General features: G+C 34.2%; 1 protein-coding gene across 1 annotated transcript in view; it reads left to right on the top strand.

The window, feature by feature from the left end:
* PolrMT (mitochondrial RNA polymerase) overlaps positions 1–14,366 on the top strand; it is a 32,042-nt gene extending 17,676 nt beyond the window's left edge. The window contains exons 6-14 of the mRNA XM_072526744.1: positions 1,222–1,397; positions 1,932–2,132; positions 4,577–4,791; positions 5,197–5,545; positions 6,432–6,603; positions 8,452–8,668; positions 13,741–13,912; positions 14,035–14,126; positions 14,188–14,366. Of these exons, the coding sequence (XP_072382845.1) occupies positions 1,222–1,397; positions 1,932–2,132; positions 4,577–4,791; positions 5,197–5,545; positions 6,432–6,603; positions 8,452–8,668; positions 13,741–13,912; positions 14,035–14,126; positions 14,188–14,317 (1,724 nt within the window). The 3' untranslated portion in view covers positions 14,318–14,366. The remainder of the gene's footprint in view (positions 1–1,221; positions 1,398–1,931; positions 2,133–4,576; positions 4,792–5,196; positions 5,546–6,431; positions 6,604–8,451; positions 8,669–13,740; positions 13,913–14,034; positions 14,127–14,187) is intronic.
* Positions 14,367–27,644: the final 13,278 nt, after the last annotated feature.

The raw sequence follows: 27,644 nt of genomic DNA, 5'->3' as shown, positions 1-27,644 counted from the left end.
TTTTACTTCGTATTTTCATACAGATGAACCGAAAGAAAGAAATTCTTTAAGAAAAAAAAAAATAGAAAATAAACAAAAATTGTAAAATTAACAACCTAAAATTTCTATTCCTGCTCAATTTCTAATATCCCGAAAAGAAAAATTAATAGTGTGCGGGTCCACCTCTGTCGCCCTGGTGCTCTAACTCTATTTGGAAAACCTCTTATTAAATTATTGATGAACTGCTGCGGTATACGTTCCCAAATCGCGCGTAATGTATTGGCCAACTGATCTAAGGTTTGGGGCGGTTAAAGGAGCCTGTTTTGTTGCCTAGACATTTCGGCCCAAACATGTTTAATGCAATTCATATCAGGTGAACACAGTGGCCACTCCATTCTTGTAATGCCATGAGCTTCTATACACTCGTTGACAATTCTCGCACGGTGAGGGCGAGCATTATCATCAATCAGAACAAATTGTTCGCCTATTGCACCAAAAAATGGAACAACTATTGGTACTATCACTCTGTCTCGATATCGTGTAGCAGTCATTGTCTCATTAATTAAGACGACTAAGTCCGTACGACCGTCAAAACATATGCCTCCCCACACGCAAATTGATTCTCCTGGCTTCATGTTTCGATAATTTTACATCAACGATAGAATAGAATTATTGTATTATATTATACTGTTCTTGTTAACATATTGTGACATTTTTGTGACTTTTTAATGTTTGTATAAATTTTAAAAAAACTCTAAATGTGTTTTTTCTAACTGTAACTTGTATTGTTTTTATTAAATGTATTTTGTAACACCTCAACATATGCATTTGACATTGTTTGAGATCTATATATGACTTTGCAATCATTAGAACTGAAGAAGTGCAGAAATACTACACGAAACGTTTTCTATTAAAAGATTGAAATAGTTTTTTCATTTTTTATTTCTCCTTGGCCGATATCCTCATTTCAGTGAGATTTTAATCTCACACATTATATATATATATATATATATATATATATATATATATATATATATATATATATATATATATATATATATATATTTGGTTATATATATTGGTTGATAATAAGGGATTTTGATCGCGAGTGTTTGGTTTCAAGTAATTTTAGCCATACTATACTAAGATATGATTTTACTAGTTTATTGTGATAGGTATAACTAGATAGAAAACTTTTTGATATAAATAAATATACAGCTAAAAATATTATTTTGATTTTAGGTGGGTATTTAGTATCCCCTTGTGATGTGATCAGGCTGCCTACACAGGCGACTAGTCAGAAAGGGAGACTCAATGAAGTTGGTTCGCAACAACTTTACCCAAGCTTAGATGCTCTTAATCAATTGGCGTCAGTTCCATGGAAGGTTAATACCAAAATTTTAGATGTGATATTAGAAGTAAGTAAATATTTAGTCACTTATATTAAATTTATTTGAACACATTTTAATGGTAAAAAAGTTAAAAAACATGTAATACGGTAGACAGCAGTAGTAATCGCAACAGAGGAAAAGTGCAGAATGTTTGTTGTTTGTGCGTCTGTTCTGAAAAGTTTCTATAAATTAGTTTCATTCTTTATTTAGCATAACCTGTCGGACATTTTTGCTTTCACACATTTTGACAATCCAGACAAGTATTGTCAGCTTCTTGCAGATTATTACTAATAAAGATCTCATTTTGTCTGTTTTTAATTCTATTTTTCCTTTTAAAATTGAAATTTGTTCACAAATGAAACGTACAGCCTTATTTTCTTCGGATAAATTGCTCTCTGTAACAACAAGTAAAATTTTTGTGTTAAAAATTTATTATACATTTGGTGTTAAAAATATATGACGCATAAAGAATTATTCTTCAGAATCAAAGGCATCCAAAAATTACAAATTCATACGCCAGTAAAAAAGGCTAGATTATTTTGTATATGTTATGCTTTTTAGGTATTTAATAATGGTGGATCGTCAAGCTTAGATGTTCCTGAACCGACGTCTTCGTTAATACCGCCACCAATTGCCACTCCTGAAATGGATAAGACCGAAAGGTACCATTTATTTAAACAAAGAATGCAATATAGACGAAAAAAGGCTGAAATGTATTCATTGTGGTGTGATTGTTTGTACAGATTATCTTTGGCGAATCATGTAAGTATATAAAGTACAGGGTTATGCGTATTTTGACTAATTTAGGTACATAAATATTTCTTATGATAAAATAATAGAGAATTTGTAGAAATGTACCATCTATTAATAATAATGACTACCCTTTTATTGATAATTTCTCTTTATCAATTGACGAATCAATTGGTGATGCTTAGAAAGAGAGAGCAACTACCTTTACGTGTATCAGTTAATAATTTTAATAATACTTCAGCACATAAACGTACTGTTAAATTTAAATCGGCTGGCAGACAATTCTCAGAATATATATTATTTTCAATAGGTACCTTCTGCTGAAAACTTCTCAAGGCAAAATTATCGATAGCCCATGCTTTCGCAGTTCCTATGCATACTGAACATCAAGATTAAGTCAACTTTTGCTCCTTGCTCTACGCGAGGTGTCTGTGCTTGCTGAGCTGGTCTTACGTTACTTTTTGGTAGTCGAAAATGGAGAATTTTTTATTAGCCCCCTCCTGCACCCCTAGCTATGATTGCAAACTTTATAACAAAGTTAATCATCATCTTTGGCTCGACAATCCTCTGTGGATCCTGGCCTGCTCTAAGATTAGTCGCCACTTTGTTCGGTTTCTGGCAACGTGTAGCCATCTTCTTACCTCTAGTATCCCTAAGTCGGTCTCAACTCCATCTAACCACCTAATTCGCAGTCAGCCTCTGCTTCTTCTTCCTACAGGTGTTCCTGTCTTTAACTTTTTAGCAATCATGTTGTCAGTCATTAGTATTGTGTCCAGCTTTTCTAATGCAGTGTTAAATAGAGGGCAAGCAAGGTCATCCCCTTGTCTGAGTCCATCCTTTATCTCAAATCATCGAGAGTTTTCTCCCTGTACCCTAACACTGGCTTTTAAGTTGAGCATTGTCATTCTCGTTAATCGGATGTTTTTCTGGAATACTAAACTCACGCATTGATTGTTGGTATAGTAGATACTGTTCTCTTGACACTGTCGTATGCGGCCTTGAAGTCGACGAATAGGTCATAGGGTTTAATGTTAAATTTTAATGTTTTCTCGAGGATCTGTCTATTGAATGAATCTGGTCAATTGTTGATTTTTCTGGAGTAAATTTGGCCTGGTATTTTCCAACTATGCCAACTGTGTAAACTTATAGCGTTTCGTAGAGAATATATGGTAGTATTTTGTAAGCAGTTTTTAACAGGGTTATACCTGTGCAGTTGTCACACCGGAACTGGATCGCCTTTTTTAAGTAACGGGCATATCAAGTCTTGGTCATGCTCTCATGTTGCCATACAAGAAGTAAAAGTTTATACAGTGTTTATAGCAGGGCGTCGCTACCATTCTTGTAGAGCTCACTACAAATTGGATCAGTTCCTGGTGCTTTATTATTTTTAAGCTTTTTAATGGCTGGGGCAACCTCTTCAGTGGTAGGTGGTTTTTCGTTTTGGTTAAATAGATTCCAATCATTTCGATCTGCTACGGCGTTATATGCTTCTTCGATATAATAGCCGTTAAATTTTGCGTCGAAAAATTTAACCCATCGGTTCAAGATTGAGGCGGATCACTTGGGATATTTCCTTCTCCATCCTTACAGCTCCCTATTCTTGGCTAAAAGTCTTTACTCATTTTGTTTACATTTCTGTAGAACTTGTGAGTTTCGATTGATTTTTGTTTCGTTTTGATTTCTTAGCCATTCTATGTTTTCTAACTGCTTTTCTTCAAATTCCTTTTTTTTTTTCGATGTAATCTTTTTTCTTCCCTTCTTAGGGTCCGGTATTCCTCCTTTGCTCTTGTGCATCTAGCTTGATTTGTCTTTAGGTATGCTTTATTTTTGTTATATATTGCTTCTTGGCACTCCTCGTCAAACCATTCGTTTTGTTTAACTGGTTTGGTTTTCCCCAATATTTCCGATGCCTTCTCAGTTATGTTTCTACATTTTGTCCATAATTTCTCCACGTTTTCCCCCGCTTCCAGGCTCTCTATTTCCTCATCCACTTGTCTCCTATTCTCTCTCGCAACGGTTTCAATGAGCAGCTTATCAATATTAATTCTGTCTTGTTTCATATGTTTATCCTTCTTTAGGTTTGATATTCTTCCTCTGCTTTTTGCCATTACAAGAAAGTGGTCACTATCTATGTTTGGACCTCGGTAGCTTCTGACACCCATGAGGTGGGAAGAACGCCTTTCATGTATTAGGATGTGATCTATCTGGTTCCTTTGTATATTATTTTATGGAGAAATCTTGTTCCTCTTACTATCATGTTTTTAGTACTTGCAAAGTTTATTAGTCTCAACCCGTTATTATTTGACACTTCATGTAAACTCTCATATCCTATAGTTGGCTGGAAAAATTGCTCTTTGCCAATTTTTGCATTAAGGTCCCTAGCAATTATATACAATTTAAGGCGGTTTGCTCCTTTTTAAGTCAAGATCTTTTTCTCATAAAACAATTTTTTTTAGTTTCGTGATACAATTTTTTGGTTACCTCATAATATGGACTTCAGAGGAAGGGTTTATCCCGTACCGCCACATTTGAACCATTTAGGTTCCGATCTGGCTCGATCTATGCTGATTTTTGCCGAACCTCGACCTCTCGGACCACATGGACTTGACTGGATAAAAATTCATCTTATTAATTTGACTGGATTGAAGAAGAACGATTCTGTTAAAGAAAGGTAAGCAACTAAACTAAATCTATGTCGTTTCATAGTAATTCATTACGTTTTTCTGGAACAGTTTATTGGATGCATCAATGTTTTAAATATATTTTTGGAAATAATAATAAATGGTGACATAATTATTTGATGTTTCGAAATATATTTAAAACATTGATGGATCCAATAAACTGTTCCAGAACAAAATTATGAACTACTAAGAAATTTAATAATAAGAAATGTATTAACTTGTGTAAGTCGCTCTTTTAAAGATCGCTGGGTTTTCTAGTTTCTACTAATATAAATATAGTGGTATGTAATTAATATTATAATTTTGATAATTGATTTTGAAGGGTTTGTCAGAAAATTGTATTGGGTTGTGCTCGTTATTTATATGTCTCTATATTTATTTAAAAAAAATTTCAGGTTAAAATATGCGAATGACATACTACCAGAAATCCTTGATTCTGCTGACAAACCATTAACAGGTAGACGTTGGTGGGCTCAATCGGATGAACCGTGGCAGACTCTTTCCTGTTGCATGGAAATCGCCGATATTGTACGTTCTTCAGAACCCGAAAAGTTTTTAAGTCATTTTCCGATCCATCAAGACGGTAGTTGTAATGGTTTACAACATTATGCTGCTCTCGGAAGGGATAGTAGCGGAGCTTACAGTGTGAATTTAGCTCCGTCAGAGAAACCTCAGGATGTTTACAGCGCAGTAGTAAAATTGGTTGAACAGCAGAGGGTTTGTGATGCCGAAAATGGGATAGAGGTACGATATTATTCAATGTATTTATGTTGTTTTAAAATATAAGTTTAAATACGATCTCTTTAAAAATAACTATACAAAATATTTAGATACTGAAAGCTATTGACGTTTCAATTTCCACTTCGGAAATCATTCTCAAAATACAAACATTAATAAATTAAACAAATTTTGTTTTTTGTTACTTGGTGAAAAATTCTTCTAATAATTTAATTTCATCTGACTCATTTATATTCACAATTCACACATATATTATACATTGTGAAGTAGACGACTTTAAAATGATATTGCCAATATTGCTGAGTTGCGTTCGTGGGACGACTTAAGTCAGATAATTCATTCGATTACATGAAATCAACTGTAACTTGAGAATATCCGTCAGAAAAAATTATTATATCATTTATGTGTTTTAAATAGCAAATGTCGGGATAATATTATGAGGTTTTTTTCCTGGTTTTTTCCTTATGATTTATTATGGAATCACTAACAGCAGAATGTTTTTGTTTTCATGGCCTATGGTTGTCTTTTTAAAGACAAGTTACGTGCTATGGCTTTTATTCCGTGGTCTAAAGTCCATAGTCACTGGTAAGATACAATTCTCATATGCTTTAGACACATAAGTATGTACCAATGTTCTTCAAAATATAGTTTTACGTGTCGAATGCTACCCAAGATAATTTTATGCGTCTTTTAATTTTACTTATTTGATTTTATTTATTGATTTTAATGGTATGTACGAAATAATAGTTCAAATAATTAAGACCACAATCCAAAAAACATAAAAAAATAAAGATCGATATGACAAGATTTGTATTCAATATTCAATGAAGTAGGCAACCAACCAGTTCTTTATCTAAAGGCCAAACCACAACTAATTATATATTTTTTTCAGATTGCCAAAGTTCTAGAAGGTTTTATTAAAAGAAAGGTCATTAAGCAGACGATCATGACAACAGTATATGGCGTCACTCGATACGGTGCTAGACTTCAAATTGCTCGACAATTAAAAGATATTGATCAATTTCCAAAGGAACATGTCTGGGCGGCATCTTCATACCTTACAGGTAATCACCAATACTTTTGTTTATAGCTTTGTCTTAAAAATTGTTCCAAATTACCAAAAAAATACAAAAAGACTGTATATTAGAGATCAATATGAAAATATTGTATACGAAACAATGACTATTGAGTAATTGAGTAAAAATTGTAGATTGGCAAATGAATTCAGTGTATGCAGTTATATAAATCCAAACAAACAACAACAATCCTTTTATTTGTTTTGTTATAACATTATTTTTATAGTTTTTCTTAATTTTATTTTATAATTGACAAAGCTCCCATTATAAACTCCGGTTTTGCTGATTTGTAACAATAATAATTAACGAGTAATACTACCCCTCCCTATAAATATTTCACCAAATAATACACCAATTCTTTTTCTAATTCCTTCAATATTTTTTATAATTATATAAATGTTGTTGATGGATTTCCTCGAATTACTAGCATATCAACCTTTTGTTGATATTTGTCCTTAGGGCTTTGCTGGAATCGAGATTTTACAATTACTGTAATCCTTAGTCCATTATGAAAAAATCAAAGTGAAAATTTATGGTACTATATCATGGCATTATAATTCCGCTACGAGTTTTCCTACTAATTTTCTAATGTATCTCCGACTCATTCTTATATAGCTTTTATCAGTACGTTTCCCAAACTTCCGCTACATCATCTGACCAGTTACAGTTCTGTAACTGGTCAGATGATAACTCCAAGGTTTTATTATGAATTATCCCTAGGGGCGAAAGAATTGGGCAATGTAGTGAGTCACATACTCTTGATTGGTAAGTTAGATGAAATCTTATAGACCTTGTGTCATCATTTTAATAAATATAATCATGATTGTCATCTAATTTAAAGGTTTTTAAGCCTATTTCAGTAGCTAGATTCAACAACTTTTTAAAATGTTTCACTGATGATAGTCCGACTGTACCTAAAACGTTTTGGAATAATTGTAATCCTCTTGGATACATTTTAATTATTTTTTTAATAAAATATACCATTATACACTAGAAATTTTTTACTTCTGTGTAAGCTTTTTTTATTTACAGGAGGCTCTTGGTCTTTTCTGCTTATATGTATTAAAAAAAATACTATGAGCATAAATTCTTAATTAATTAAGTCCAATATATATTTTTTGTTTTTAGCCAAATTAAAGGCAAACTAACGTTATTGTTCGAGAAAAAAAATGTTAAGCGACCTTTCAGGAAAGTATTGAATGATCTGAATTTTTAAAATCCTATTTTTTCATCACCAGGAATTAAAAAAATGCCTAAGAAAAGAAAAAATACATCGACTTGAGGTATAAACTGGCAGATATTGTAACCCCCATATTTAACGACAAAACTATAAGCCTCTTATCTTTTATTAGTTATTACAGTACGATAACAAAAATTGGGATATCTAGAGATATTGAAATCAAATTAAATATTGGGATTTATTCGTTGCTATTCGGATCTATTCGGAGCTATTTGTTGATTTATTACATGAATATCTATAGTTAACACCAAAATTCAAAGTTATATGCACTTTATGCACACTTTTAGAAAAATATGCAAAATTTGACATTCTTGCATTTTTATGCATAATATGCTAAACATGCAATTTGCATAAGTCTAGTAATTAGTAATTATATTTGTATTTGTATTTTTGAGTTAAATAAAGTTAAGTTAAACCACTTCGTACGTACTTCTGAACCCACAGAATAACGTAACAATATTATAACAATGTTATAATTTTGTATCAGAAATATTAGCTTTTTTATTTGCTTCTTATTGTCTTCGATACTCTATCTCCAAGGTTATAGTTTCGCAAGCATATAATAACACTATTTTATAACCGTTGTATATTTTTAGGCAGAACTTTCGATTCTTTAAGAACGATGTTTACATCAACGAGAGAAATTCAAGACTGGTTCACGGAATGTGCAAGACTCATATCATCAGTTGGGTCTCAGCACGTCGAATGGGTTACACCCCTAGGTTTACCTATTGTACAGCCATATTTTAAGTATAGAAAAATATCCACGAGCTCATCCACTAGTTATGACAATTATATCATGGACAAATATGAGTAAGTTACCATTTTTTTACCACATGCTTTTGTTTCTGTCAGAACATTCATTTTAAACGTTAGTTATTGGACATTTTATTGGGTAATTACAATAATAGGCTATTAGGTAATTATTAGTTAGTTAATTATTAATTGACTTATAAGTTACCTATTATTTACTTCATACGAAACCTAACATGTCTTAAAACTTAATTGTTTTAGCAAAAAATTGAAAAAAAAAATATAAAAGTTAACTTAGTAATATAACAATTTTATTTAATGCATTTTTTTAATACAATTTAAATTCGATTCACCATGTTCTGCTTACACAAGTGATATCACTATGAGGGTACAGACATCAGTCTCAGAATTGTCAACTAGAAGCCAGGCTACATGCTTAAAAGATCGAGGCCAAGCAAATCACCCGTCAATATTTGGGAAACAATAACCGCCATGCAACTTACTTATAAAAACATAACACTAATTTAAAATAAAATCTTTTTTCAATACGATTTTCGGAGTTTCATCATCATCATCCTGGCTTTACAACCCTGTGTGGGTCCTAGCCTCCTCAAGAATTTCTCTACGGTCGTCTCTATCCATCGCCTTCCTCCGCCAAGCACGTATTCCCATATTTCTAATGTCTTTATCGATGTTATCAAGAAACCTTGTTCTGGGTCTTCCTCTTCTCTGGCCAATGGATCTTTCAAGGAGCCTTTTTCTAGCTGGGTCATTTTGTTCCATCCGTATTACATGCCCTATCCAGGTCAGACGTCCTGGAGATCATCTTAATATGTGCTACGATATCTGGTTCCTGGTATACTCTATAAAGTTCGAAGTTGTATCGTATTCTCCACACTCCATTGTCATTCATTGCTCCATAGATTCGCCTTAGTACTTTTCTTTCGAAGCATCCTAACATGTTTTAGTTATTTTTTGTTAGAGTCCAGGTCTCTGAACCTTATGTATTAACTGGGCGTATTATTTTGTAGAGTTTAATTTTTGTATTTCTCGATATAATTGTGGATTTAGGGAGGAGATTGAGCCCAACATAGCGACTGTTGGCCGTGTAAATTCTGCGGTTTATCTCTGCGGTAGCATTATTTTCAGTGTTAAGGAGCGCTCCCAGGTATACAAATTCGTTCACTGCTTCGATGACGTCGTTTTCTATAACAAGTGGTCGTAGGATTTGTGGTTGCGTGCTTATTTTCATATATTTGGTTTTGTTGATAAAAGTACGCAAGACTGCATACCTTGGACACATACTGAGAAATAATAAATATAGTCTTCTGCAGGTCATCATGCAGGGTAGAGTCGATGGCAAAAAGGGAATAGGTAGAAAGAGGAAGTCATGGCTGCGAAATATTCGATACTGGACAAACATGACTGTAGACGAATTATTCCACGTTGAAAAAGACAGAGAAGCTTTTAAAAATGTGGTCGCCAACCTCCGTTAATGGGGACGGCATAGGAAGAAGAAGAGAAGGTTTTGTTGGTGTTTATTATTAAACCCATTTTTGTAGCTGATACTTTTAATACGTAACGCTCTTACAGCGTTTTTCGTTCTCCCAACAAAATTCATATCATCAGCATAGGCAAGGATTTGCACTAATTTATTATATATTGAACCGATGGTTGTAATTTGTGACATATGTATTACTTTTTCCAAAGCCAGATTAAACAGTATACAGGAGAGAGGGTCTCCCTTACGCAGCTCGTAATTTATTTTAAGAGGTTCAGACAGTTCCCCCTGAATTCATACTCTACATTCAACTCTTTCAAGAGTTAGTTTTGTTAAATTTACCAACTGATTTGGTATTCCTAGCTCTTTCATTGCTTTGAACATTTCCCTTCTATTCACAGAGTCGTAGGCTGCTTTGTAGTCTATAAATATGTGATGAGTATCTGCCATATACCAGTGTTTTTTCTAAAGTTTGTTTCAGGGTTGCAATCTGACGAATTGTCGATTTACCACCTCTGAATCCAGCCTGGTATTTTCCTACTATCCGTTCTGCATATGGTACATAGTACTGTGACATAGTACTGTGGAAAATACTGTATACGCTGCGTTTAGAAGCGTAATTCCTCTGTGGCTAGAGCATCCAAAGATATCTCCTTTTTTGTGTATGGTGCAAAGTATTCCAATCATTGGGGAGGGATTTCTGTGTCCATATTTCTCATAAGCTGCTGTAATGCCATTATGATATATCGTGGCCACCTTCTTTGTATAGTTCAGCTGGGATCTATTCCAGGTGATATGTTTCTGGCTAGTTTTTTAACTGCATCTTTAACTTCAAGAATCGTTGTTGGTTCCCCTTCTCTCTCGGCTGTTCTCCTTACCTCATCTCTTTCGTCTTCCAGATTTTCTTCTTCCTCCTCTATATTAAGTGCCTGGTTAAAGTATTCCACCCATCTATTCAAATACATCTTTCCTTGTTGTTAATAGGTCACCATTGTGACTTCTGCATTGTCTTGTGGTTGCCTTGAATTCTTTGTTGTTGATATGTTAACTTTTTTGTAGAATGCTCCGAATTCTTTCTCTCTGTAGAGGTTTTCTATATATACTCAGTGGTATTAGAAGTCTTACACCCAGAAGGAATAATTTCTTGAACTTAATTTTTTGGCAACAGAGTGACTATATTTAAAACATGCTATGATAACAATACCAATGTTTTATCTTTTCTACTTTTTGTAAAAGAAAGTTTTACATTCACATTTTTTTGCGAAGAAATCGATTTGTAAAAACCGGTTCGTATAGAAATTTTTAGTTATTATTCCTCAGTCTAATTGTATTTAGTGTAAGAAAGCCTCGAGTTCGAAGACAGTAAAATTACCACCATGTTAGCGATTTTGACAGGGGAGAACTATTGCGTATAGAGATATGGGTTTTGTCTAATCGCGAAATTGGTCGTCGCGTTAATTGTACGGCAATGACGGTTATGCGTGTCTGTCGTGTGTGGACAAACGAAGGTAGAGGAACACAAAGAACATCAACTGGCCAACCGAGGCGTACCACAAAGCGTCAAGATAGGTGCTTTAGATTACTGGCTCTGCGAGACCGTTTTGCTACTACGCTTCAAATTACTGACCAATGGTTTGAAGTAGTAGGTAGACCTGTTAGTATGTGTAGACTATACCGTCATATTCGAGCCTTTGGACTGGTTTCATTCCGTCCACGACTAGTGGTTCCTTTGACTGCGGACCACTGTCATCAACGTTTGAATTGGTGCAGAGAATGGCAACATTGGGTGGCAGAATGGCGTAATGTAGCATTCAGCGATGAATCACGATTCTGTTTAGGAATGCATGATGGTCGTAGGATGGTAAGACGCCACCGTGGAGAGCGACAAGATATCGTTTGCTATTGAGAGGTATGCACATAGAACAGTTGGAGTAATGGCTTGGGGGGCTATTGCCTATGGTAGCCCATCATTACCTGTGTTTATTCGAGGCAATATGGCAGCTGCGCGTTGTGTTGATGACATCTTACAAACCACTTTACTGCCTTATCTCGACGGCCGTCGAGACGTCCTTTTTCAGCAAGACAACGTGCGTCCCCATATTGCCCCTTAAACTATGGACTTTGGCGTTAAAGTCACCCATGACAATTGTTAGGTCTTGCTTTTTCAACCTTTTCACGACTTCATTAATGCTATGGTATAGTTCTTCTACCTCTTCTTCTGTTCCTTCTGTTGTAGGTGCATGCACTTTAATTATATTGAATTATAATGATGAAAATGAATGAAATTATTGTTGCCATCTGTTAAAAACCCGAGGTATCAAAGTTACATTTGATACGACACTCGTTTGACAAATGATAATATGTATATTATTATATATCTATCGACGTATGCTTTAAAAATTCACACAACTGACACTTCAAGCCAGTAGTGTTTTTCCTAATTTTCGACCATTTTTGCAGCGTATTTTATTTAAAATGGAGGATATAATATATGGAGGACTAGAAAAAGTTAACTTATCACATACACAAGTTGATAAAATCATTCTCAAATCGATTATTTCACGAGAAGAAAATAAAATATACTTGAATGTAAGGACTATAATGTAATAGCTATTGAGACTGAGCCAACATCATAAGTTTTTGGTGCTGGAGTTAAAGTGGGAAGCAAAACTTAAATATTAGAGAGGACCACAAAACTCAGAGGGTGGATGTTAAGAGATGGTAAAAGTGGCAAATAGGTCGGAAGATCTTTAAAGCTATAAGTATACTTTTTTTTCTTAAGCGTGCCTATGAAGTTTCACGTGAAAAATTATAATAAACAACTATGCAAGTTCCATATTGGTATTATTTAATTGACTAGTTAATACAGTAGACTCCCTCTATAACGAGAACTGTAACGACAGACTAATTACCTCGTTATAAGCCGATCTCGTTATATCAGACAATAATAATACTGTGCATACATATGAATCTGTAGTTTTCTAAACCATTAACTTCCTATAGTGAAGTCATTCGGAGCAATATAAGATGCTAATAAATATTGTTTGAATGGCGTTTTTGAAAAAAAGTTATTTACTTTTATTGTCAATGAAATATATTAAAACATAAAAGAGTTGTTTACTTTTATTATCAATGATATACGTTAAAACAAAAAAGCTGTACTTAAATTTTTTTCCAACTACATAATATATAAATCGTATTTTCAAGGATAACATAAACTATTGCTTCTGCAATTTTAAGAACTCTGTTATTTTTAACTGCTTTAAATGGTCCAGTATCATTCTATCATATATTTTCTAAAGATGTGAAACAGTTGTATTTATTCATTGTAAAGAAGTTAATTGCGGGCTGCAGTTAAGTTTATTGAGGGGCTGTTTGAAAAGGTATTTATTTATAGCCACGACCGGACTAAAAACGTAAAAAACACGTTTTTGGATCTTATTTTCTCTCGTTATAACCAAATTTGCCTCGCTATAGACGGTTATAGTTCAATAGAAATTTCATGGGACATCTAATGTATCTCGTTATAAGCGAAACCTCGTAATAACCGTGTTCGTTATAGAGGGAGTATACTGTATTTAGCTATTTTTTTGAGCTTATCTTAATACATTTATTCATTTTTTGTTTGCAGAAAACCAAATGTGATGAAGCAGAAGAACGCTTTTCCACCTAATTTTATACATTCATTGGATTCTAGTCATATGATGTTAACATCCCTTCATTGTGAACGAGCTGGTATTACTTTTGTCTCCGTTCATGACTGCTATTGGACACATCCGTCAACTGTACATATCATGAATAAGGTATGATATCGTTTACTATAAAATTAAAAATAAAGGTACCTTTAAAAGTAAATTTAAAGCTGAGATCACCTACTGGTTTAGTATATTTTTAACGATAACGATATGGCATGTTTTTATTTTAGATCTGCAGGGAACAATTTGTTGCGCTTCATTCCGAACCAATCTTGGAAGACCTTTCGAATTTTTTATGGGAAAAGTTTAGTTATGGACAAAGGTAAGATTTATATTAAATTTCAGTTCATAATACAAATCTCCTTTATACTTTTTATTTTTAGTGATTTTACTGATGACGGATCTGTGGTTGATCTTACTAAGAAGAAATTAAACAGAGTTTTACGACAATTGCCCAAAACAGGAGATTTTGACATTAATCAAGTATTAAAATCTGTTTACTTTTTCAGTTAATTGTTTAGTTATTTTGTTAAATTCTAATAAAAGTGTAGTACTTTGTTAATGCCTGGTTTGATTTAATTTATTTAAATATATAAAATATGTTGTGGAAAACTTTCTGAGGATAGTTCTCCACAACATATTTTCAGAGGACCGCGGAATGAGAAGTGCACGGAAATATTTGAACAACAAGAGTTATAACCAGCAATTAAAAAACCACTGTGTTAGCTTCTTATGTGTATGGCACTTTTGTGATCTGGAGTCATGGAAAAGGTAAGCTTACAATTTTCTTAAATTTGCTTAATTCTCTAAAGCCGAAGATCCAGTTTACCATGGCAATATATACCAAACAGATCACATTTAGTTTTGGTTGAACTAATATTTTGGACACTTCGATTATACTGAAAACCAATACGCACGAACCGTTATTAAATTTGAACAAATCGAATCATCGCCCAAAACTAAACAGTGAGAGATGTCATAAAAACTAACTGATATTCTAGCCGAATAGATGAATCTGAATATTTGGGAAACATATTGAAACATCTAGAAAAAGCTGTAGAGATAGAACGTTTAGATCCCAAGAGAACGTTGTAAGTCTATCTTTAATCGAAAAAAAAACGATAGAAAAAAGTTACACAAAATATCCAAGAGAACCGTACTCCACTTCAGGAATTTACCATTCCCAGTAGTTTCGGTCTGTATATAAGGGAACACCAAAACGTAGTGTACGTACTGGTTTGACCGAATAAAAGCTTTCTTGGTCAGTCCGGATAATATACAAGACAACCACCAAATTGTATTCAAAGAAACCCGTGTGCTTTATTCGGTTGTGGTAATCTGAAAACTGCATACATCACGCATAATTAGCTTGTTTATAAAAACTGTTTGTGTCAAGAATTCTAGAAAATTCACGGATAGTGATGAAGATGAAAATCAACAAGCTCGTACAATTAATGACGAACAGGAACAGCGTGAAATTGCTGTATGTAGTCTAGCTGAAATCAATTTTCCTTGTAACAGCACCCAAATTTCAAGAGAAACTGGTATTAGTGCCAGAACTGTATGAAATATTTTAAAAAGAAACAAGTACCATTGTTAAAAATTGCAAAGAACTCAGGAAAATTTCCCTGCTGATTATGAACGACGGATGGTGTTTTGTGAGCGACATGATGGAACGCACTAATCGTGACGAAGATTTCATGAAAAAATTTTGTTTACAAATGAGTCTTCTTTTTCTTTAACTGGCCATCACAATCCATCTGTCACCGTAGGGTACTCTAAAGAAAATAGGCACAAGTTTTCTTTACAATACACAATACCGTCAAAAAGTCAACGTCTGGGCTGGTATTTTAGGTGACAACGTAATTGGTCTTTTTTCATTGAGGGCACTTTGTGTCGTCGTAAATACCTAGATCTCCTGAGAAATCACATAATTCCTTCAGTTCAAGCATTACCTATTAATATGGATGAAATTTGGTTGTAGCAAGACGGTTGTCCAGCTCACAATGCAGGGAGGTGTCAAATTTTTTAAACATTACGTTTAAATATACACTAGTGGCCAAAATTCTGGAAACTTTTCAAAAATTTTCGTTTTGTTATCAGCATTCCTTTTTTCACAAGTCTTATGTTATTTATAAGTTTATCTATAATTTTATTACATCGTTTTATGCTTCTACTTAATATTTAACATCTATTTTAAGGGGGAAACACCTCTAAAAATTTAAAACTAAATAAAACAACAGCCGTTAGCTATTAGTAGATATATTTAAAAAAAATGGTACAATGATTATTATCAACAAAATTAGTATTTGGTAGGATAACCTTTGTTTTTTAGGACAGACTCAATTCTGCGAGGCATGGAGACGAGCCAAATCTTCTGGTGTAATAACTCTAAACGCGTTTTGAATAATGGCTTCTATTAGTTCTCTCTTGTTGCTTGATTTTCGGCGTGATACTAAGACTTTCAGCCTTGACCATAAATTTTCTATTGGATTTAGATCGGGACTATTTCCAGGCCAAGGCAGAACAGTAACATCATGGTTTCTCAACCATTCCATGGAAGTCTTAGCCGTATGACAAGGCGCTCCATCCTGCTGGAAGATGCATTGTTGGACATCCCCTTCGAACAAATTTCTGATAGTCGGCAGCAGTTTGGCTTGCAGTATCTCTTCCTGATATTTTTTTTGCATTAATATTGCCCTCTATTACTGCTAAACGTCCAACTCCATTAGTGGTCATGCAAGCCCATACCATGACACTCACAGGATGCTTCATAGTGACCGTAGTACACTGGGGCAAAAGGTCTTCTCCCGGTCGGCGGCGAACAAACTTCACTCCGTCACTCCCAAAGATCGAGATTTTGGTTTCATCACTCCAAATTACTTTACTCCATTATTCTTCTGTCCACCCTCTGTGTGCCAAAGCCCAATCAATTCGTTTTTGCCTCCGTTTTTTGTTCAGGAACGGCTTCTTTCTAGGAATTCGTGCTCGCAATCCATTTTCACACAACTTTCTTCTGATAGTGCGGTCCGATATTTGTAATCCAGTTAATTTGACAATACCGTTAATATCTTTTGCGGATCTGCGACGATCTTCTAAAGAAAGTCGGCATATTCTACGCACATCGTAGTGACTAACTTTGGGTTTTCTGCCAGATCTTTTTGCTGATTTTGTCGTTCCACGTTTGCAAACTTTCATTACACCTGATTTTGTGGCGCCACCACCCAATTTGTTTGATATTTCTTGATAAGTGTAACCTTCTTCTCGAAGGATAATTGCTTTGGCTCTCTTTCCTGGCGACCAGTCAACACGTTTTGGGTTTCTGGTTGCCATTTTCGTTGAATCGACGCTGATGAATTCCTCTCCGACATTTAAACAATATCACCTTAGTAACAACTACCTGATGTCACTCATAAACACTCGAAGCCGCACGAAACTGTACTAAAGGCCACCTAACTGCTTCCAGTTGGGTTGTTGACTGACTAGCAAAACCCTGACGCAATACAGTATTGCCAATGTTGCCATTCACAAATCTCGGATTTTTGGCGTTTCGCTTGAATTTGGTTCCATATTTTATTAAATAATGATGTTTATAAAAAAAGAGTGAGAAATACATAAAATATTATGCAGGAATATAAAACAATAAAATAAAAATGTAATTGTAATGGTAAACTATATAAATCATGATCATGAGACGAGACGAGCTAAAAAAACGATAATTTTTGTAAAGTTTCCAGAATTTTGGCCACTAGTGTAGAGTTATTAGTACGAAAGGTACCATAAATATGCCACCTCGTTCTCCTGATATTGCACCTTTGGACTTTTTCGTATGGGGTTATGTGAAGCAACAAATCTACTGACATGAGTATGAACGTGTCGGAAATTTAGACGAATTACGTCAAAAAATCATTCAGTCCTTTCAAAGCATAATACCCAAAATGTCGAACACCCGAAGGCAATTGTACAGTAGATTGGGCTACTGCTTGGCTGAACGTATACATACCTGTATATCATCACACTATACTATCCATGGATGTTCAGAGTAGGTATCGAAATTCAAAAACACTCAATTGATTTGAATCATAAATAATCTAAACAGGATGTGACTCAACTTTCTCTCTTTTGCTAAGCCTTCACTTGTCAACTAGTAGATATAATCTCCAATTGTTCCATGTCTTTCTATTTATGCTTGTCCAAAACTATAGACATATAATACAAGATAGACTGATCGTTGCAATACTAGCCATTCCTTCAGTGCAAAAGAGAGACTGACGCAAAGCAGTCCCTGTAACTGTTTCTAATTTTGCCAGGTTTATCGACCACGTGACCTAAATGACCAATGAGAAGGTCGGTCACGTGGTCGATAAACCCGGTCCATTAGACAGAGATGCAGGGCATTTACCGCAAAAGTTTTGCACCATCAAAAATTATGCTCATTTTTTTTATAGTTGATTTTCTCGTGAACGGATTAGCGGATTTCGCTAATTTTTTTATTATTTTGGACTTCTTCTTTGGTTTTGACACTGAGGGTCAAGGTTGTACTCAAACTTCTCTTTTGGGCTTATACCGGGCGGAAAAAAGTTTTTCTTATGCTAAGTTTGAGACACCTTGTATGGAGGAGGGGGTGGGTTTACATCGAAACCATATTCTATTCCCTGATATCTTTAAAAATAACGAAAATATACGGTTTTATTTTATTAATATGTGTTTTAACTGAAACAATACTAAATTTACAATAAAAGATAACAACAGCAAAACTTTAAAAACAGAAAACAACAACGTAAACTAATATCGTGTGTTTCCCCTTTACTTTTTATAACAGCTCCTCATCGCCTAAGCTTTCTGGATATTAAGCGGGCTATTTGATATTGATCTATGGAGTTTCAGATATCAATAGCCTTAGTTTCTACATCTTACAGGGAAGCAGTAAGTGGCTGACGAAGTCTAATCAGAACTATTATTAAAAGTAGAGGGGAAACACGCGATATTAGTTTACGTTATGTTTCTTTCTGTTTTTAAAGTTTTGTCTGTCGTTATTTTTTATTGTTAATTTAGTATTACTTTAGTTAAAACCAGAGGTATGTAAAAGAGGGGCTATGACACAAACCATGGACGTATAAACATCTGTGTTTATACGTCCATGACACAAACGATATTTTTGTATTTACTAAATGGGTCCACTTAATTTGACACGATGTACTATCCAATATGGCGACCGGCAGGTCCATAATATTATAATTATATAATTATAATATTAAAGCCATGCTAACGTCACTTTGAACTAATATAAAAAATCACACAAAAAAGTTTAAAATATTTATAAACCCATCTTCACCGTATGTCATATCCCCTCTCTTACATATCTCTGGTTAAAACACATGTTAAAAAATACAACCTTTTATTTTCTTTATTTTAAGAGATATCAGCGAAATTAAAAAAAAAACAAACAAAATGTTCACAAAACATAAGACTACAACATGGTGTTGATGTAAATCCACTCTTCTATCCGGTATAAGCCCAAAAGAGAAGTTTGAGTAAACCTTTGGTGAAGAGTATAAATACCAAAGAAAAACAGTCTAAAATCATAAAAAAAATTAGCTGAATCCGTTCACGAGATTTATTCAGGATTTCATGAGATTTAAGTACGACACTCAGTTTGTTAAAAACCCAAACAAGTATCTCTACTGTTTTATCCACACGACTACGAAAATTCCAATATTGAATTGGACTAAGCGACAGATCCAGGAGAATATACGACGACTACAAATAGCGAAAATACTCAAGCAAGATGATTGCAGCAGAAGCAGTAATTGACCGTAGCTACTGAAGTCTACGAACAATCCTGCATAACCTTAATCAGTCCACAGCTGAACATAGGCCTCTCGCATGCTTTTCCACTAAGTCCGATTTTGCGCCATCTGAATCCAATTTGTAGTCACTCTTTTTATGTCATCTGTCCATCTCGTTGGAGGTCGACCTCTATTTCTGTTAGCTTGTATTCGGGGTCTCCATTCCAAAATTCTTTTTGTCCACCGGTCATCAACTGATCTTACTACATGACCTGCCCAGTTCCACTTTAGTGTTGTTATCCTTTCAATAACGCCTGCTACTCCTGATCTTTTGCGTATAGTAGCATTATACTGGCGTCAAACAGCGACAGCTCGCATAAACGGAAAATCAACAGAAATATGTAAAATACAAAGAGGTGTCAGACAGGGTTGTATATTATCCCCACTGTTATTTAATTTATATTCAGATATAATATTTAAAGAAGCGCTGCATAATTTGGAATGGGGCGTGAAAGTTAATGGAATTCTGATAAACACAGTCAGATATGCAGACGATACAGTTATTTTAAGTGATGACATGAATGGATTACAATGCCTTTTAAATGCCATTGATACAGTGGGAAGAGAGTTTGGCCTAAACATAAACTGTTCAAAAACAAAACACATGGTGTTTAGCCGTTTAGCACATCAAGATGCACGATTATAAGTTGATGGTCATATAATTCAAAGAGTGTCCAGTTTTAAGTATCTTGGTTGCCATATTACTGAACAACTAGATCCAGATCAAGAGATAAAATGTAGAATCCAGATAGCCCGCACGACATTTTTAAAAGTGAAGTCATTCTTCTGTAATGATAACTTGCAACTTTAACTTCGAAAGCGCATGGTTAAATGCTACATTTGGTCAGTCCTCTTATACGGTGTCGAAGCATGGACATTAACAATATCCACCATTAATCGTCTGGAGGCCTTTGAAATGTGGCTGCACAGACGTATACTAAAAATTCCATGGACGGCTATGCTGACAAATGTGGCAGTCCTTGAGAGAGCAAATGGTGCTCGCGAGCTGCTTGATAACATCAAATGTAGAAAGATGGCCTATTTTGGACACGTAGTAAGGGGAGACCGATATAATATTCTTCAACTTATTATGATGGGTAAAATCGAAGGACGCAGAGGAGTTGGTAGAAAGCAGGCCTCTTGGTTGAAGAATATCAGGGAGTGGACAGGAATGAGGAAAGCTGAGCAACTCTTTAGAATAGCTCAAGACAGAGACAGTTTCGCCATGTTAATCACCAACGTCAAGGGGACTTGATAGGGCACGTTAAGAAGAAGAAGCATTGGGTATTCTATTACGTAGAGAAATCCCTAACATTATTGTCTCCATTGCCCTTTCCGCAACTTGTAGTTTACTCACTGTTGTTCTTGTAAGTGTTAGGGTTTCTGCGCCGTAGGTCATCACTGGCAAAATACACTGATTAAATATCTTTTCTTTTCAGACACGTTGGAATCTTACTCTTCTACTGAGATGTTTTTGTTGTGGACTAAATTTGTCATAAATTATGTTTTTGAAAAATTTATTTTAAGACCAACTCTTTTTGTGGCAGTATGGAGTTCTTGGAGCATTATCTGTGCCTGATTAAAGCTGTCTGCAATAAGGACGATATCATCTGCAAATTTAAGATTATTTAAAAATTTTCCATCTACATTGATGCCCTTTTCGTTCCAATCTATTGTTTTACAAGCGTATTCTAGCAAAGTTGTAAATAATTTAGGAGACATGTTGTCTCCTTGCCGAACGCCTCTTTCAATACGAAAGGTCCCAGTATCTTCATTAAGTCTTACACAGGTTATGTAAGACTTAATAGTCTGCCGCAATTGCTGAAGAAACAATTCCAGATCACGGCGTACAAATCACGCTTACAATGCACAATTATAATTCAAAAGACCAAAAGAAAAAAATGAAAGAACAAAATAAATTCATTATCGTATCGTGAATGAATATGTGTACTCTATTCACTGAACTCAGTCCCATCTGTCTAGTAGACTTAATAATTTATTTTGTGTCATGTTGGTCAAATTTGACTTCGACTGCAAGTTACTATACACCCAGTGGCGGCTTTTGGGGGTAGGTAGGATAGGCCGGGCCTACCCAATAATTTTAAGAGCTTTAAAATTGATAAACACATATTCAAAAATTATGTTAATGCACGTAAATAACTTTTAAATAAATTACTCAATACATTGCGTCCGTTAAAACAACTATGTTATTATATTCCCACAGAAAACATCGAATCGTATTCACGCATTTTAAATATCATTAATAGGCCCGATCGGAACTGGCCGACCGAGCCACATAAGATCCCCGTACAATAAGCGTTTGAAGTTAAGCAGCTTGCCGGACAACGATTTATATTATCGTTTTTATGCTTGCTGTTTAGGCACCAGACGATCGGGCCTACGTCGACCATCGTTGTCACTTGTAACGTAATTATCGAATTGTAATATAAATTATCTTTTAAATTATGATAAAAAAATATGTAACATAATCTATAATTGTAACATATTTTTAAACAAACAACACAATTGCAAACAAGTGCACGGTTGCCCAAATAAATTAAAAAAAAAATCTTAAAATTCGAAAAAAAAAAAAGATTTTCACTCTCACACAAAAAAAATGTATTACACACACTGGCGGCTACAGAATTTTTTTTGGAGAGGTCATGGATCTTGAGGGTGATTACTTTTCTCTGATGCAAGGTCACTTGTAGTCTTACCACCAATAGGATAAGTGGGTTACCAAATATTTTTAAGGGGGGGGGTCATGACCCCGTGACCCCTCCCTCTCTGAATACACAATGGCTTGACCTACCCAAAATTTTACCACACCAGCCGCCACTGTATACACCCAATATTGATTATAAGTTAAAAGTACAAAATGATTCGCAACGAGTTTATCAACAAAATAAAATGACATCGGGAAATTCTATAGTCATTCATAGATTAGAATTTACAAATAAAACGATTTTAATAGAAGTTAGATTCGCGGACAAGACGGCATATCCAATCATGCACACAAGAAGCGATATAAAATATCCTTCAAAACAACCAGCTCCTTGTACTACTCAAAGCGGCATTTTTTGTCGTGCATAGCATTAGTTTCAATTTTTGTCTGGGGATTGTGGCAGTCTGATATATTAGATTGAATAGTTTAACCATTACATCAATAATATATTCATCAATGATTTTTAATAATTCCCTAGGTTTAGTAACCAGACTACATAATGCTAAAACAAATTGGCGCAGCATACCTAGTGACAGTATATAGACCTAAACATTCGACTTAAAAAGAAATAAAAAATACAGGCAATTGCAGAGTTTTTTATAAATAAACTACAACAGGCTGTCAAACAATCTACACTGATCACTTCACCAAAAACAGTAAACCAAAATGTACCCATGAAATTAAAAAACTAATCTCAGAAAAAAGTCGTGGAGTACATTCAGAGGTAATAAAATATGGTTCACAGAAACTGGTTGAATGCTTCTCAGATTATTTTACTGATATTGTTCTGAAGTTATTTTATTGTGAAATTTTAATGCAATTTACTAATTTTATGGAAATAAACCACAATTTTACTTTAAAATAAGTTTATTTTGACAATCGTTCTCAAAATACAAAACATTTGTTTTTGTTACTTGGTAAAAAAATTATCTTAATTTAATTTTATTTAACTCGTTCATATTGACAATTCACAAAAAAATATTATATATTATAAACTAGATAACTTTAAAATGATATTGCCAATGCTTTTGAGTTACGTTCCTGGGACGACTTAATTGTAAGATAGTTCATTCGATTAACTTTAACTTAAGAATACCTGTCAGAAAAATCATGACATGTGATTTGTCTTTAAAAAGACAACCACATACAATCATAACATTAAAATTTTCTTGTTAGTGATCCCATAGTAAATCATGAGGAAAAAACCAGAAAAAAAAAACTTCATAATTCTATCCCGAAATGGTGAGTATTTGGTCTTACATTTAGTTTACTTTCAATATTAATACCAAACTCTGATGTTATTTTAAAACATAACTATATGTCTGTGTTTTATATGTCTGAATTGTCAATATGAATGAGTCAGATGAAATTAAATTATTAGAAGAATTTTTTTTACCAAGTAATAAAAACAAAATTTGTTTAATTTATTAATGTCTTGTATTTTGAGAACGATTTCCGAAGTGGAAATCTAAACTTTAAAATAAACTTATTTTAAATAGCTGGAAAAAGTTCCAGAAGAATGGAAACAGTGCTACATCTCTCCAAACATAAGAAAGGCATAAAAACTGATCCAAAAAATTATAGGGGAATAGTAGTGATACCAACATTAGGCAGAATATACTTCAAAATATTACGAAACTTAGTAGAAGTAGACATTAAAAACAAACAATCTAAAGAACAAGCCGGGTTCAGAGCTAGATGATCCTCCATAGAAAATTTGTTTACATTGAAAATCGACCTAAAAAAAGAGTAAAAAGAAATAGAAAAACTCATATAGTCTAAATATACTTGGAAAAAGCATAAGATAGCGTGCCGAATTTAGTTATCGAAGGAAAGGACGAATTTGAAAGTAAATCCAGTTATTATGAAGACGACTCAAAAATAATATGGTAAGAGAATAGGAACCGCAATTACCGTTCTGTTTAAAAGGACTAAAGGTTTGAAGTAAGGATGTAGTTTATCACTCACTGTCTTAAGGAAATTAAAAGAAGAATATGAAACGGCGGACGTAATATGAATATGGCAAAATGTGAATATCTAATACGAGTACTGGGCAATGACGAAACACCAGATCTAGATGTAGAAAATGAAAAAATCAAGAATGTACAAATCTACAATTATTTAGAGGCAATTTTTAATAAGAAAAGGAATAGTGAAGATGAAATCAGAATGAGAATAAATAAGAGTAGAGCCATGTCACAAGCTTTTATTTTTTTTTTTCATTTTGTATTGCTATTCTACTTCTGCAATATGATCATCTCGACTGTATAATGTGTCTATAGTACTCAAGTAGTTGCGCACCACGACAGCATAGTGTGGAGGCGCACCAATCTTGCTGCAGCCATAAATCATTTCTGCTTGGAAAAAACCGGTTCAATTCGGGGCAAGAAGTTTTGAAGAAATTCTAAATATCGAAGACCTCTTAGTTAGGGCTTCTTCGAAAAAGTATGGTCCAATAATCCTATTATCTATTATTCCTGTCCAAACAATAACTTTCTCTGGGTGTTGAGTGCGGTACACTTGCATCCAGAGTGGATTTTCCTTAGCCCAGTACCAATAAGTTTGACGATTAATATGACCGTTTAGTAGAAATGTAGCTTCATCAGAGAAAAGATCCTTTTTTAAAAACATCGGATCTCTGTGATTTTGTTCGATTATAATTTCACAAAATTCAATTCGTCTATCAAAATCATCTTCCATAAGTTCTTGTACTAAACTTTGTAGGGATGACACTTTTTTTATTTGGCTTTCTAAGAACTGTCTCTGAGAGGTATTTATTATAAAATATCGTAGACCATTCTTTCTGCGTACGTTTTTTATCTCCACAACCAATCATTATTTGAATTTCAATTTTTTGCGTTACAGTCAGCTTCATGTTGATAGATACAAAGACTTTTTGAATACGTCTACTTAGAGAGTTAATTAAGTTTGAATTTCCAAGTATCAATGTTGATGTTGATAAGTTAACTAGATTTTTAACACAGTGAGTGCCACCATGGTAACACAAAAATAGGGTTCCACAGGCCGAAGTTGTCAAAATGAAGAAAACAAATAATATAAAACATGGTTTTAGTATGCCAGTTTAAAAAAAACCTGTAAAAACATGATTTGGCTGTTATATGACGTCATTTTTAGTATGTATCTGCATTGGATACACGCGGCCACAATAAGCCTATTTTATTGTTGTGGCCGTGTGTATTCAACGCGGATCCATCCCTGGCAACACTGTAAGCAAACTGTAGATCACGTGTCCCGCATTTATTTCAGGCTGGAACTAGTTACTTGCGGTGTGTTGTTTTCGTAAAAAGTATAGTTTGCTTAATAAATTACTGCTTGTGTGATAAAAAATGGCGTACGAGAAAGAACATGAAAGATTACAAAAACTGGTGCAAGAAATATTGTCTGACGACGAAAATTCGCTTTTTGGAGATGTATACTTATCGGACCACTATTATATGAAAGGTTCCGAAAGCAGTCACAGTGACTCGTCTTTTGAAATTGTGAAAAAACCCAAACAGAAGAGAGTTAGAGCTGGCAGGATATCAGCTGAAGGTAAGTGTGAATGCTTTATTGATTTTAGTTACAAACGCGACCAATCTTCCTTATGTTGCGAATTTTGGTAGTGGCTACTACACATTTTCAAAATATTATTTTAAAACTAACAGATGATTTACCCATTCTAATGACAAATGATTGTTACAGATATTTCTCTGTCAACTACGAGTAGAACATCGACTTCGAAAGAAGATTGTGCTAATACCTTAGGCAATAACTGTGCTAGTATCTACCAGTACCATCTCACAAACAATAGAGGATGTTATTTTACAGTTTGAACTGAATACATCTACATCTTCAAGTGGAGTGGATATTCCAAATTCAGTGGATGAGCTGATATGGAAACCCGTCCAAGGTAAATATCTAAAAACGTTTCCATTTTCTGAAGCAAATGCTGGCGTAAAAGCGGAACTATACGAACAGTTTTATAATAAATCACCATATCACTTTTATAAACTCATGGTATCCTATGACATCATAAACCATATTGTGATTGAAACAAATCGTTATGCCGACTAGTGCAAGCAAAAAATATTTTATGAAGATCAAGAATAAACAAATGGGTAAATGCTAATCCGGAAGAAATTGAGAGATTTTTTGGAATTATTATATGGATGGGGCTTGTTCAGTTCAACATCGATGATGAGCAGAAATAGATTTCAGCTCTTGCTTCAAATGATTCATTTCAATAATAACAAAGCCGTCGCAGTATATCGGCTTCATAAGATAAAACCGCTTATCGATAAACTTTTGTTGACATTTCAAGCCCCTATTATTCCTCAAGAAGAGCTTTGCATAAATGAGACGCTTGTGCCCTTTAGAGGGCGCTTATCTTTTAAGCAGTACATAAAAACAAACGGCACAAGTTCGGTATCAAGCTTTTCAAATGATGTGTCGATAAAGGATACACATATAACCTTAGTACTGAAGTAGTACTGAAAAAATTTAAGGTTAAATGGTGGCAAGTGAAGTAGTACTTACACTTCTAAAAAATCTGCTTGTTGTTACACTCCTAAAAAGTTGTCGCAGCCGAGAGTAATACAGGTGTTGTTGTTCTGAAATGGAAAGATAAAAGGGACGTTCTAGTTCTTAGTACTAAACACAATGATCAACTTGTAACAGTAAAACAAAGAGGAGGTGAAGTACAAAAGCCCAATATAATTCTCGATTATAACAAATCTAAAGCTTTCATTGATCTCTCTGATCAAATGAAAGCCTATTCATCATCCCTCAGGAAAGGCCTAAAATGGTACCGTAAATTGACAATTGAGCTCCTTATGGGTAAGACACTGGGAAACGCATACATATTACACCAAGAGGTAGCAAATGAGAAAATATCTATCACATAATTCAAAGAAAATCTTGTAATGGAATTATTACATTCTCAGATCGACACACATGAGTTTACAGAACCAGAGGTGTCCAACACAGTCCAACATTATTTAGAAGAAAGTCAAGGTGCTGGTAGAAAAAAGGGCCGATGTCGGATGTTCCGAAAAATAACGGAATGATATTCGTGCTCTACGCATTAAATATTTGAACAAAATTAAATATTACAGAAGCGAAGGTAAGTCAATTGTATATGTTGATGAAACCTATGTACATGTAGAACACATTACGCCAAATAGCTGGACAGATGACAGTGGCAAAGGATTGTGCAAAAACATTTCAAAAGGTAGTAGGTTGATTATCGTACATAGTAGTGGGGAGA

The sequence above is a fragment of the Diabrotica undecimpunctata genome, chromosome 3 (assembly GCF_040954645.1).
Source record: "Diabrotica undecimpunctata isolate CICGRU chromosome 3, icDiaUnde3, whole genome shotgun sequence".
Lineage (NCBI taxonomy): Eukaryota > Metazoa > Arthropoda > Insecta > Coleoptera > Chrysomelidae > Diabrotica > Diabrotica undecimpunctata.
Note: the sequence above shows the minus strand (reverse complement) of the source record. Positions and strands in the feature narration are given on the sequence as shown.